At 31.8% G+C, this 13,724-nt stretch overlaps 1 protein-coding gene across 3 annotated transcripts in view; it reads left to right on the top strand.

The window, feature by feature from the left end:
• The window catches only part of NUP58 (nucleoporin 58), a 60,793-nt gene that overhangs the window by 13,729 nt on the left and 33,340 nt on the right, over positions 1–13,724 (top strand). For all 3 annotated transcript variants that reach the window (XM_031960785.1, XM_012545192.3, XM_003764458.4), the window contains exons 4-9: positions 1,924–2,076; positions 2,640–2,774; positions 5,000–5,110; positions 5,889–5,913; positions 8,553–8,618; positions 9,401–9,575. In XM_031960785.1, coding sequence (XP_031816645.1) covers positions 1,924–2,076; positions 2,640–2,774; positions 5,000–5,110; positions 5,889–5,913; positions 8,553–8,618; positions 9,401–9,575 — 665 coding nt within the window. The remainder of the gene's footprint in view (positions 1–1,923; positions 2,077–2,639; positions 2,775–4,999; positions 5,111–5,888; positions 5,914–8,552; positions 8,619–9,400; positions 9,576–13,724) is intronic.

Genomic DNA, 13,724 nt, shown 5'->3' with positions numbered 1-13,724 from the left:
ATTTCCCTAATGAATATTGATACAAAAATCTTAAATAAAATATTAACAGAGATTACAGCAACTTATCACCAGGATAATACACTATGACCAAGTAGGATTTATACCAGGAATACAGGGCTAGTTCAGTATTAGGAAAACTATTATCATAATTATCAGTAACCAAACTAACAGAAGTCATATGATTATCTCAGTAGATGACAGAAAAAGCATTTGACAAAATACAACACCCATTCCTGTTAGAAATAGTAGCAAACATAGGACTAAGTGGAGTTTTCCTTAAAATAGCATCTATCTAAAACCATCCACAAGCATCATATGTAAATGGGGATAAACTAGAAACATTCCCAGTAAAGTCAGGGGTGAAACAAGGTTGCCCACTGTCATCATTACTGTTCAATATTGTATTAGAAATGCTAGCTTTGGCAATAAGAGAAGAAAAAGAAATTAGAATAGGTAATGAGGAAACAATATTATCACTTTTTGCAGATGATATAATAGTATATTTAGAGAATCAACTGAAAAATACTAGAAACAATTAACAGTTTTAACAAAATTGCAAAATACAAAATACATCCACATAAATCATTGGCATTTTCTATGTTACTAACATAGTCCATCAGCAATAAAAAAGAGTAATTCCATTTAAAATAGCTGTAGATAATATAAAATACTTGGGAGTCTGCCTGCCAATACAAAGCCAGGAATACATTTTCACACGAATAAAGTTAGATCTAAATAATTGGAAGACTATCAAATGCTCATGGGTAGGCCAACCTAATATAAAACAGTGGCTTCTCTTAAAATAAGTTGTCTTACTCAACACTATATATTAGCACTTAAATTTGCAAAGTGCTTGTAGTTTTATTAATTGAAGTGAATAAACTGGCATCATAAAAAGAGTGCTAACTACAAATTAAGAGTTGTGGACCCTCATCTTGGTAATGTAGCTAATTGGCATTAAGAACTTAAGACAAATCATTTCACCTTTCTCATGAAAATTAGGAGATGAAATCAAAATGATTTCTAGTTTTGCTTGAGGGATCTTTTAAGTTCTCAGATGTGTTCACTTTTTAATTTAGTTTCATTGACAATAGATATGCTTTGGGAAGTAATGTATACTGGATGTATATGTATATGTATACTTTTGGAGTTGATGATGATAACCTGAGTTCAAATCTTTGAAACTTGGTATTACTCTAGGCCTTAGTTTTTCTATCTGTAAAATTATATAAATAATATCAGTAGTATTATAACCTTACAGGTTTGTTGAGAGGCTCAAATGAGATCAACTATGTAAAATCCTTTGCAGAATTTAAAATATAACCAAAGTATTAATTATTATTTTCTCTGTTTTGCAGTCCAGTTTTTAGGTGTGAACATAAGCAGCCTGGAGCAATTATTATTTTGGATAATAATTCATGTGGACTTTTAGTGGCGTAATACTATTTTCCCATTAAAATAGACCTTTTTCTCTTCTCCCATCCATTTCTTAGGCTCTTTAGTGTTAATTTTTCTTACTACGGCATCCAGGACTAAAAAGGTTATCAAAACTTTTATTATATAGTCATATCTATTTTGATCAAGAGAATTCACAAAGAATCCTTCAGATAGCAAGTCCTTAGTTTTACTATTTTTCCATATCTATTCATATTGACTTATTTTTCCATCTTCTCATTACAAAATACATTAGATCTTTTCTTCCTGCTTATTATTTTCCTTGCTGGCTTCACTGGTGTTTGCAAAGTACTTCATATGCATCATCTCATTTGTTATCTGGCTCAAAGTGGACATTTAATAAGCTGTCATATACAGTCTATGAAGAAGGACTACAGGTGGTATTATTACATCCATTTTACAAATTAGAAAATTAATAGTTACAGTTACAGAATATTTATATAACACCATGGAATATTTTTATTATAGGAACTCCTGCCACTACATCAACAACAACAACAGGTTTCAGTTTAGGATTCAATAAACCTGCAGCATCTGCTACACCATTTGCTTTACCTATTACTTCTACCTCAAGTGGTCCTCTCTCTCTTTCATCTGCCCTTACATCAACTCCAGCAGCAGGTAAATTTTGTGAAATTTGTAAAACAGGCAAATTTGGCCTTTCTTAATATATGTGTGCCTATATACATACATACATACATATTTTTGCATTTCTAAATTAACTTTTTGGGGAGAGGAAAAGTCAACATTATTTAATTTTAAGTGCCGGCTTAGAAGTTTTTATTTTGTTCTCATTTTGTTTACTATTGTTTGAATAGTAAATATTATATATGTGTATACATATATAATGAAGATTAATAACAAGAATGTATTTATTTATAATTGTTCTATTATAGAGCAATGCTGGATAAGTTTTCTGTATTTTGGATTTTAAGGGCAACTTGTTATTCTAAATATTGCAATATAAATACATAAATGGTGGTACTAAATGTTGTCTATTAAGTAATGGCTACTTTTTTTTTTTTTTTTTTTTTTAGCTTAACTTGAAAATTGCCAAGAGAAAAATTTGTCCCCTTTTAATGTGATTTCATTCATTTAGGAGTAAAGTTGTACTTTTATTCAAGAAAAAGTTATAGTCTATGAAGTAGGATTTCTATGCTTAGTCTTTCTTTTTTTCATTTTAGCTTCCACAGGCTTCTCTTTAAATTTGGGTGCAACACCTGCCACAACTACAACTTCATCAACAGGACTTTCTCTAGGGGGGGCCTTAGCTGGTTTGGGAAGCTCTCTTTTCCAGAGTACAAACACAGCATCATCAGGTGATTGATTATTTTTATTTCAAATCTATTTCCTTTTCAAATGTTAAAAATCCAGTACCAAAAATAATTTGTTTTTCGCTTATCCTTAGTTGCTGTTTTGAGCAGGTTTATTTTCTTAGAGGATGAAAGTCTCTATTTTTCAACATAAACCTTTAAAATATTTTATGTAATTTGTGTATGGCATTTTTTATTATTGAGCAATTTGACTTTATTTTTCATATGCATTTTTTTCTGTTTCTTAGAATTTGTTTGAACAACTAGTGGTGTGCCAAACTCTAAATGAATATTGCAAAACTATTTGAGGAGATCTCTAACACCTAAGAAAATTGATGTTTTTGTCAAATGACTATTCTCATTTCACTTTAAATTGGGATGTTGAATTGTAATGTTTTATGGTTTTTGTAACCTCATTCCATGTTATTTTTATTATTTTATTTTTGGGGGGGGGGGGGAGAGACAATTGAGGTCAGATTTGAATTTGGATCCTTCTGACTTTAGAACTGCTGCCCCATATTCTTAAAGTCATTGTAGTACCAGAGAACTTAGTTCACTGGGGGTGATGTAGGGTGGGGGGTTGTTTTCTGCATATCTATACTAGGTATCAATAACTGATTGTTATTTTAAGTAGCATTCTTTTATAGGTTGATTATAGTTTATTATAGGTTACTACATTCTATAGAAGAAACACTTTGAATTGGTGGTCATAATGGCCAAATCATTTTTCCCTTGTTCATATTGATTTTACAACACTCTTACATTATCCTCATCAAACGGACTATTCTATTTATTTAGTTGGTTGGTTTTTTGCTGAGGCATTTAGGGTTAAGTGACTTGCCCAGGGTCACACAGCTAGAAAGTGTTAAGTGTTTGAGGCCAGATTTGAACTCGGGTCCTCCTGACTTTAGAGCTGGTGCTCAATCCATTGCTCCACCTAGCTGCCCCTGGATTATTCTTAATAACCTAAAGTTTACATCATTAAGACACATGAATCTATTTGGTAATTATCCATTCTAAAGTTATCTTAGATACATTTGAAAAATTCCAGACAAAGCAGGAATAGAAAAGTTAAATAAATTATGACAGAAATCTATTTCCTGATTTTTTCCCCCCTAATCTTTTCTAATTCTTCTTGAGTTTGTGACTATGACTGCTAATCTGGAGATACCACATAAGCCTTTCAGTAAAAGGCTTGAAAGATCTTTATGGTATTTGGTCAGAAAGAGGCAATAGCTTGTAACAATAATATATTCTGGTACATACACATGTACATACAGTATAGATTTAAATAGAGGTAAATCAGCATGATGCCTTAAATTTGTTTTCTATTTTGGTAACTAATTTTCATTGATCTCAGTGTTAAAACGAAAAATACCACTGGTAAGAATTTGGACTCGGAGGACTTGGGCTTGAATAACCATGTGTGTAACTTTGTCAATCAGTCTTGCTGGGTCTCAGTTTTCTTACCTATAACTTGATTTAGACTAGATGACCTTTAACATTTCTTCAGGTTCTAGAGCTGTAGTTTTATGATAAAAAATGAATTAAATTTTCAAAAAATTACTTTAGAAGGTCCAAAATGCTTTATAATATTTATAACATTGAAATGTAATTATCCACTATAAGAAAGTGAAGGAATTTTTTTTCTTGTGAATAGTAAGTCAAATAGTTTTATACTCATGGATTTGTATTCTTATCAATATGGATATTGCCTTCAACATTCAGCAGCGTATATTTTAAAGAGGTGTCCAGCCTTGAATTTGGGAAAACATGTTCAAATCCTGTTTCTGACACATACTTGTGTTACTATGGGCAAGTTGTTACTTCTCATTGCTCCTAGGAAAAATTCTAAGAAAGTTATAGACAGTTGCTAATCTGCATATGTAGAGGAAGTTTCCAAAAAGACCATCCAACATAGTGAAGAAATCAACAGTCTGAAGTAAAAAAACAAAAAAATTCCAAGTAACTTCAATTTCCACAAAAAGTAACTTTATTGCCTTTTGGGTAAAATTGCTGGATAATGTAAACACATTTTCTTGAAATTTCAATTTTCTTGAACATATTTTATAAAATATCTTACTCTGGATTTTAGCTGGTTTCCTTTTGTTTATTTCTCCTAAAAGTCAAGTGCAGAAAGATAATTCTTCGTTCAAGTTAATAATGTTTTTTACTCTGCTATATTCATATTGCATTTTTAGACATCTTTTCCTTTATATATCATTTTATAGGACTTGGGCAGAATGCTCTGGGCTTAACATTGGGGACTACTGCCACTCCTTCAACCACTGGCAATGAAGGGCTTGGTGGTATAGATTTTAGTAGCTCTTCAGATAAAAAGAGTAAGTATTGTCTTCATGTCATTTACATTTGTATTTAGGGGAAAGTAGAATGGGTATTGGAACCCAAACTACAAAACCAATCAGTGAAAATGCTTTATAAGTATAAAATAGATTATGAGTTACAGTTTTAGGCTGTTTTGTTTTTATTTTAAATTTTCCTTGATTTCATTGTCATTGAAGTAGGTGTCATAATTTTGGGTTTGAATGTACAATCAAAAAAAACCAAGAAATCTCAAATTTAAGGAAATAGTTTAGTATACATTACAAATTTACTAATTAATGATAGACCCTAGGACTTAGAAGTAAATAAAGGCAGTATCTGGCCAGAGTGTGTTCATATAGAGGATTGTAGTGTGGGCTGTTTTTTAATAGTACTTTCATAAATGGACATACTTTGACTGATTAAAAAAAATAATTTTACTTTCTGTGGTACAAATTTTAATTTTATGATGGGTCAGATCATATATCTCCTATGGACTTTTGAGTCCTCACTAAAACACTTTCTTGAAGGGTAGGATCAAAACAAGGGCGGAAAAAGACTTTTCAAACCTTTCTTTGGACACTAAATGCCTTATCTCAGAAATATTTTAAGCAAATTATTTAAATTCATAAAATCTAATAATATTGGACATTTACAAATTTCAAATGGGGCCAAGACTTTTTTTAGGTATATATAGTCATAGATTCAGATCACTAGCATTTTTTAAAAGTTGTAATACTTGTCTTTGAAAATTACATATATAATATATTTTCATACAGTACTTCTTTAATTTTTTAGGTGATAAAACAGGAACAAGACCAGAGTAAGTAGTTTTTATTTTTATTTATTTTTGCTGAGGCAATTGGATTAGGTGATTTGCCCAGAGTCACATATAGCTAAGAAGTATTAAGTGTCTTAAGACCAGATTTGAATTCAGGTCCTCCTGATTTCAGGGCTGGTACTCTATCCCCTGCTCCACCTAGCTGCTCCTTTAGTTTTTATTTTTCAAAAAAAGAAAAACAAAAAGCAAAAATTTTGTTTCTTAAATTAAAAACAACTTAGCACTTAGATACTAAAGTTTGGAATAAGATTGCTATTTTCTGTTCACTTCGGAAAATTATTTTACCTTCTTGTTCTTATTGTCTTTCTAAAATGGCATAATAATCAGATAGGACATAAACAAGCTAATACTAATAAATCCTATAATTATGTTATTATTTTCTCTTCAGAAATTTTCATTTGCTTTTCTTTTGTCCTAAACTCCAAACTTAAATCTTTCAGAGTCCTTCAGTCCTTCATACTCGTTTCCTATCTATCTCTCCCTTTCTCTTTCCTTCTGCCCTTTCCCCCTTCTCTCTCTCTCTCTCTCTCTCTCTCTCTCTCTTTCTCTTTCTCTCTCTCTCTCTCTTTCTGTTTGGTTTTCTGTCTGTCTCTCTTTCCCTCTCTCCCTCTCCATTTCCTTCTTTCTATCTTTTGTTTTTACATCACTTAAATTTCCTTATTTCCACTTTTTTGCTACCACAAAAACTGTTGCTATTAATGTTTTGATGAATGGAGCATCTTTCTTTTGATTGCTGACATCCTTGGAGCATGTGCTAATCATGGAATCTCTGGGTCAAAGGGTATGGACACTTGAGTCACTTGGTTGTGTGTGTGTGTTTTACTATTTGAACATAATTCTCAAATTGCTTTCTAGAATAATTGCACTAAATCATAGCTCCACCATTAATGCCTGAATGTGCTGGCTTTTAACATTCTTTCTAACATTGACTACTCATCTTTTTTCTTTTTGCCAGTTCTCTTGATAGGAGTTGAGATCTCAGAATTGTTTTTCATTTTAGTAATTTGGAACATTCTTTCATGTGGTTGTTTATAGTTTGTAATGTTTTTTTTAAATTCTTCTTTTGAGAACTGTTTATCTCCTTTCTTTATTGGGGAGTTATCTAATTTTTTATTGATTCTTATGAATACCCCATGTTCCATTTGTCTGATTTTGCCCAACAATACTACATATATTTGAAGAATGTAAATAAAATTCTTATAATACAAAATATAAGGTAAATCTACCCCCCAAAAAAATCTGTACTTGAATATTATAAATAACAAAAAAAGGAAAGTAAGTTAGAAAAAGAACATTTACAGTAATAATGTAGCATTAAATATTTGGGCTTTAATACATATTACAGTGGCTAAGGCAAGGACATGAGTTCAAATTCTGACTGTCACTGAATAGCATTGTGTAAAATGAGACAGACCAAATAGCCTTTAAATCTCTTCTAAGTGTGAATGTGCAATCTCTTTAAAATAATTTTGACAAATTAGGAAAGAACTGAACACTTGGGAGAGATTATTTTTTTCCCTACAATGGTTATATCAAATGAATATTATATAAATGTTAATGCTTTTTAGTTAAACCATAGCTTTAATGAAAATAACATTTGACATACAAATAAACTAAAGAATTAGAGAAAAAGAAAACAAAATTTATATAGAAACTTAAATGGACAGGTATATCCAGAGAAATTATGAAGGGAAAAAAATCGATTGATACCTTGCTAAATTTCAAATTTGTTTTGAGTAGTATTAACAGATATTATATAGTACCGGATAAAAGCAGGAAAGTAGAACTCTTAAGTAATCTAGATACAGTACCATACTACAAAAATGTTTGGAGTTTGATAATTTTAGAACTGAGGAAATTGAAACATTGGGGAGAAGAATAAAAATTGTTGGAAAAAAAAATCAGGATGTTGTAAAATAGGTTTGGATTCAAACCTTGTGTTACGAAAAATTAATACATATTTGTTGCCCAAATTAGATTGAGGAATTGTCATGTTGGATTAAGTCAGAATTCTTCATTCTGACATTCAAATAGCTCTCTAAACCTGGCTCTGCCTCATTTATTCAGTTTTATCTCCTTTAGTATTCTTAATAGATCTTTTACTCAAGTCTTGATGGCATTTTTAGTAGTTCCCCTCATTTCTTCTTCTACTGACCCCAAACCCACCTCTGATGTTCATATCACGTTTATGTTTTTACTCATAAACTTTTAGTATCCCTCTGCTTACCTAGTTCATATAACAGTAGCTCATGTTTTTATTCTGAAGCTTTAAAAAGTGTTTCTCATAACCATTTTCATGATTTTTTTGCTAAATAAGGTCGGACTAACTATTAGTATTTTATGTGCATGCCAACAAGAAGGAATTTATTAATGAATTGCTGATTTTATGGGCGTCTTATAATTATAAGATAATAAACTATATGGATGACTTAATAACTGTAAAGTTAATTAAAATTCTTCCAAGAAAGGATCTATATAAATGGAAAGTATTGTGATCATGAACAATGAATAAATTGTTGTCATGTATGATTTTTGCCATTGTTTTACCTGTTTTTGAAGCAGTTTCAACTTTCCTTTTTTTTTTTTTTTTAATTAAAATAAATGTATGATGTTTTTCTTAGGGATAGTAAAGCACTGAAGGATGAAAATCTACCTCCTGTAATTTGCCAAGATGTTGAAAATCTTCAGTAAGTTGTAATAAGATTAGAAATGTTGAACTTCAAAGATAAGCATTCAAGTTGAATATCTGTTTTTCTTGAAAACTTGGAGTTTGAATAAAAACTTAAGTATGTATAAAAGAAATTTAAGCATTAGAGGACAGGAAGCAAAATATGACTGTTCTCCTTGGCATTTTATATCATAGATAGTTTTATATTCAGTTGTTCTAAATATAGGGTTTATTGATAATATACAAACCAACCTAATAGAAAAAAAATATTGAGAATTCAAGCTGACTGATTGCCTCACTGTTATCTGAGCCTCCATATTGGCTCCTGATTTGAGAAATGAAATAGCATAAACATTGTTCCTAAGCCACTACCTTTACCCCAAACTTTGCTAACCATTTAATGGCCTGGGTTGGTGAAAGTCTGTATTCTCTACTCTAGGACACAAAAGAGCAATGTCAAACTTTTACAAATGCTCCAGTTTTGAGCAAGTAAATTCCAGTAACCTTGGGATACACTAGTAATAAGTAAATCAGATTAAGTTAGATGTAAGAGTTAGTTTAAAAAAATAAAATTCTGGTGCCAGGGGCTATATTTAACTAGTTATCCTATATAGTTGTCTCTTTCCCTTGACTTCCGAGGGGAATGGGCCTAGATTGTATTTCTGCAGTAGGATAATGTAGGTAGACCTTTTAAATGTATTTCTGACACTGAGATTTTGATACGTTGGCCAGCTTATCATTAATTGTAGTTGGTTTAGAAAATAGATTTTTTGAAATTATATTTTCTTGAAACTTTTGCAGGAAATTTGTGAAAGAACAAAAACAGGTTCAAGAAGAAATTAGTCGAATGTCTTCTAAAGCAATGCTTAAAGTCCAAGAGGATATTAAAGCCCTTAAACAGCTTCTCTCATTGGCTGCCAGTGGATTACAGAGAAATACTCTCAATATTGACAAGTTGAAAATAGAAACTGCTCAGGTATTGTATAGTCATTTTAAAATAATACAACCTAATTGAAACATTATGAAGACATCTGTCTCCATTGATCAGAATAAGAACTACATATAATAGTGAATTCTAATAATGATGCATGATGGCCATAGTCTCTTAGTAGCCTACATCTTCCAGAATCATTTAATTCATAGTCAACAGGAGATACATTTTAACTCATGTATTTTCTATATTTAGAATTGGATAAGACCTTAGAGGTCATCTTATCCAACACCTTCATTTTACAGATAAGGAAACTGAGGCCCAGAGAGGTAAAATAATTTATTCAAAAATCACATCAACAAAAAAGAGGCAGATTTGGCAGTTGGAAGTAAGTTGTCTGCTCCAAAACTAGTATGATTCTTTTTAAAACTATGCCACGTTCCCTCACTTTACATGTTACAAAATAGAGATAGGATTTGTTTAAATACTCAAAAATAATACCTACCTGGTCCCTTTTTTATGTTGGCAGATTCCACACAAGTTGGAGAGAAATGATAGGTGATTGTTATAGAGTCCTTTAGTAATGTTTGACTTCTCACTAATTCCATGGACCACTTCATCCATGGAGTTTTCTTGGCAAAGGTACTGGAAAAATCTGCCATCTCTTTCTCTAGTGAATTCAGGCAAATGGGGTTAAGAGATTTTTCCAAGGTTATATAGTTAGCAAGCATCTAAGGCCAGATGACTCTAGACCCAGTACTCTATCCACTGAGCTACTTAGCTGCCTCTTGGCAGTAGGTAATTAGCCTTAGTTATTGAGATAGAGAGAGAGAGAGTTATATCACAGTATTATAAAGTGTATTTGGGTAGGTTTATTTATTAGTGACAATTTATAAATCTTTCCCAAAATCTTCTTTTGTTTAAAAAATGTGTTCAGTTTCATAAGGAAGCTATATAGTAAATAGAATGCTGGAATTGAAGACATTAAGACTTTGGTTCAAGTCTTACCTTGGATTCTGAGCAAATTGCTGCACTCTTTGGGCTATTTCCTCTAACAAATGAGGAAGCTAGATTTGATAATTTATTAAAGTTCCTTCCAGCTCTATAAAATAATTACATCATATAAATGATATTTGATCTCTACCTTTAAATGTTCTGTTCCATGTATGTCTTTAAACCAGATAATTATTAAGTACTGTTAGTGATGAATATACTAAAAAAAAAATAAAATCCTATATTAGAAACATAACATTTGACTTCTGAAGTCTTAATGTGCTTTTAGGGGATATAATGGCCACTTCTAGGTTTTACTTCCCACTTCAGCTTCTATGACAGCTTGCTAGTAAGCCACTTAGTACTACAAAAACATCATCTTTGCCTTCCTTCTGTTGTTCTTCTCTCAGGCATACCTTCTCTTGTCTGCCACTAGATATTGACTACCTTAATTTACACCAAATGCTATTTATGAAACTAAGAAGCCTTTGTATTTGACAAAAATTATATGATGTCACTAGGAAAAGGACTTGGTGGGTAGGGGGTGAGAATAGTTATAAGGAAGAGAAATCTTAAAAAACAAACTGTAAAGTTAGAGGTAAGTAATTTATCAGTCGTGGAGTCAGGCTTCTAATACACTTTAAATCCTCTTAATAATTCTTCAAGTCCATGGAATAGCCATAATTTTGGGGGGTGTTGGGATCTGAGAAAATTGAGCATATGTCAGAATTATTATGGCAGTCTAAAATAATTTCAACAAAATTTTATAGCCTTTCCCTTTAAGTGACCTAGGAAGGATAAGATTTATTATAAAACTGATCCATATTGGACCTATTGTAAGGAATTCTGGGTACTAAAGAGGCCTTATTAAATAGTTTTAGGTTTTTCCCCTAATGCATTCATATAGTACAAACTGCTGAGGCTAGTATTGTATCATGAAACAATAAATGTGTGTGGGTGCAGGAAGAGGATGCAACTAGGATTGTATCTTATGCAGAAAACTAGAAACTAGATGGGAAAGCATAGTGGTGACAAGCTTTAGGATAAAGATCAATGAAGCCAGAGACATGGGTGATTGCCATTGGAGTATTTATATCACCTAGGCAGAGAAAATGCAGAAGGAGTTTGGAAAAGAGAATCACAGGCTTAGCACAAGTCATTTTGTTGTAGTGATAGAAGACTTCAGTTATCTGAACATCCATAGCTAACTTTCTATGCCAAAACTAGTGGGACTAATTATTTCTTGACTTGAATTCATGATAATTTCATCCTTCAAAAGATTGAACAAGAATAGGAAATTTTATTCTGGATTAAATTCTTAACCAAGGAAAAACTAGTTGCTAGAGTGGAAATGTTAGGAAACTTTGGAAGAAATGACCACATCGTCTTAGAATTTTTGGAGGAGAGAAAAGCTGATAATAGTCTTACATACTTTATAGATTTGAAAAGAACATATTTCAAAGGTTCTAAAGACAAGGTAATATCCTGTGGACTAAAAATTTATTGGGGAAATCACCCTAGAAAAAAGGGAATTTCTCAAGAATTAAGTTATGAAGAAACAATTTTGATAACAAAAAAAAAATTAATTTCCTAAAAGACACTAATACACATGCAAAGAAAATTGTTAATTTGTATACCCTGCCTTCAAGGAGCTTATATTCTAATTGGAAGAGACACTATATACAGGAAGATGCGTTTTTGGGGCAGATAACAAGACTTGGTGGCATAATAGCTTTAAGAGTACAGTAAATAATAACAAAGTGAAGTAGATATTATTTGAGGTCAGATGTTACTTTGCTTCTCTTTTACCTGCTAGAGTTATTGTGGTGTCGTGGGCATAGTGTTTATTTGAATGCCAGAAAGACCTGAGTTCAAGTCCTGCCTCCTACACATACTTGGTCTGCTACCCCAGGCAAGTTATATGGTCTCCCAGTGTTTTAGGCAACTCTTTGAAGAGTATAACTTGCAGAATAGTTGCTTACCTACATTATAGAGAGTTTACTTTATCTGGGAATTTTCTATATCAGTGAAATCATAGGTCCAATCTTATTCCCTGTGTTCGTTTTTTGCCATGTAAAATGATAGTTTGCTGGAAAGGACACAATAAAAATGCCTAAGAGAGAGTTGATACCTAAAATAAATAAGGAGTTAGTAAGAAATGACTTACTTTTATACATTTGTCATTTGGAGCAGCTTAAGCACATTCTGGGTTGTCTGAAGAACTGGCAGAAGGTTTGACTGAGTTCTTGTTCACGAGTCACTGAGAGGGAATTGGAGAATGGATTATATTTTGCTAGTTTCAAAAATAGAAAGGAAAGACTGCAAATTATAAGCAAATTAACATGACTTGAACTCACGGCTAAATTCCAGTGTATATTATTAAAGACTTTTCTAATGAACATCTAATAAACAAATGATCGTTCACAGTAAGCATTTATAAAGTGCATGTTCTGTGTGAAGAGCATGCTTGACACATGCATGCAAAAGTAATAGTCTCTCAAAGTACTTACTGTGGGTGTTATAGGATATTTAGAAAGAGTTACTAGCAGAGCTTCATCAAAAGTAGTTCCTACTTGACCGATTTACTTTTTTTGATAAGGTTATTAAACTAAATATACATTGGGACAGCCAGGTGAAATTAAAAAAATCAATTTAGAATATAAATTATGTGAAATTTTACAAAAATAAGGTTAAAAGAAACTTATGAGCAGCATCATGTCATAAAACAGAAGCATTAGAAAGTAAAACCAATTAGAAAAAATTGGAGTGATATCCAGATAAGCAAAACAATTTTGAGAGTATTGAATAACAGCAGTAAACAAAAGAAAAAGTGGGAGAGATCTATAAATATTAATAGTGAACTATTTCCAGTTTTACAGAAAATAGATTGATTGCACTTGACATCTAACATATCTCATTTCCACCTGTGCTTATTATAGAGGAGGTAAAAATTCTACTAGACAGAACTGAGATGGGACTAGATTTAAACCAGGTATATCTCAAGGACTTCCCTGCTGCAAATTACATGCTTGTGAGAGTATTGAGGATAGTAGAGAGAAGAGAAGATACCAAAGATGTAACAGAGAATCAAATTTTACTAATACTGACATAAGGCAACAGATAATGTTGACAATCACCAGCCTGTATGTCTTTTTTGCTAGCTAGGTAAGATTCTTGGGAGAACTATCTCTTTGCAAAATG

Source organism: Sarcophilus harrisii, chromosome 3 (assembly GCF_902635505.1).
Source record: "Sarcophilus harrisii chromosome 3, mSarHar1.11, whole genome shotgun sequence".
In the NCBI taxonomy this organism is placed as follows: Eukaryota; Metazoa; Chordata; class Mammalia; order Dasyuromorphia; family Dasyuridae; genus Sarcophilus; species Sarcophilus harrisii.
Note: the sequence above shows the minus strand (reverse complement) of the source record. Positions and strands in the feature narration are given on the sequence as shown.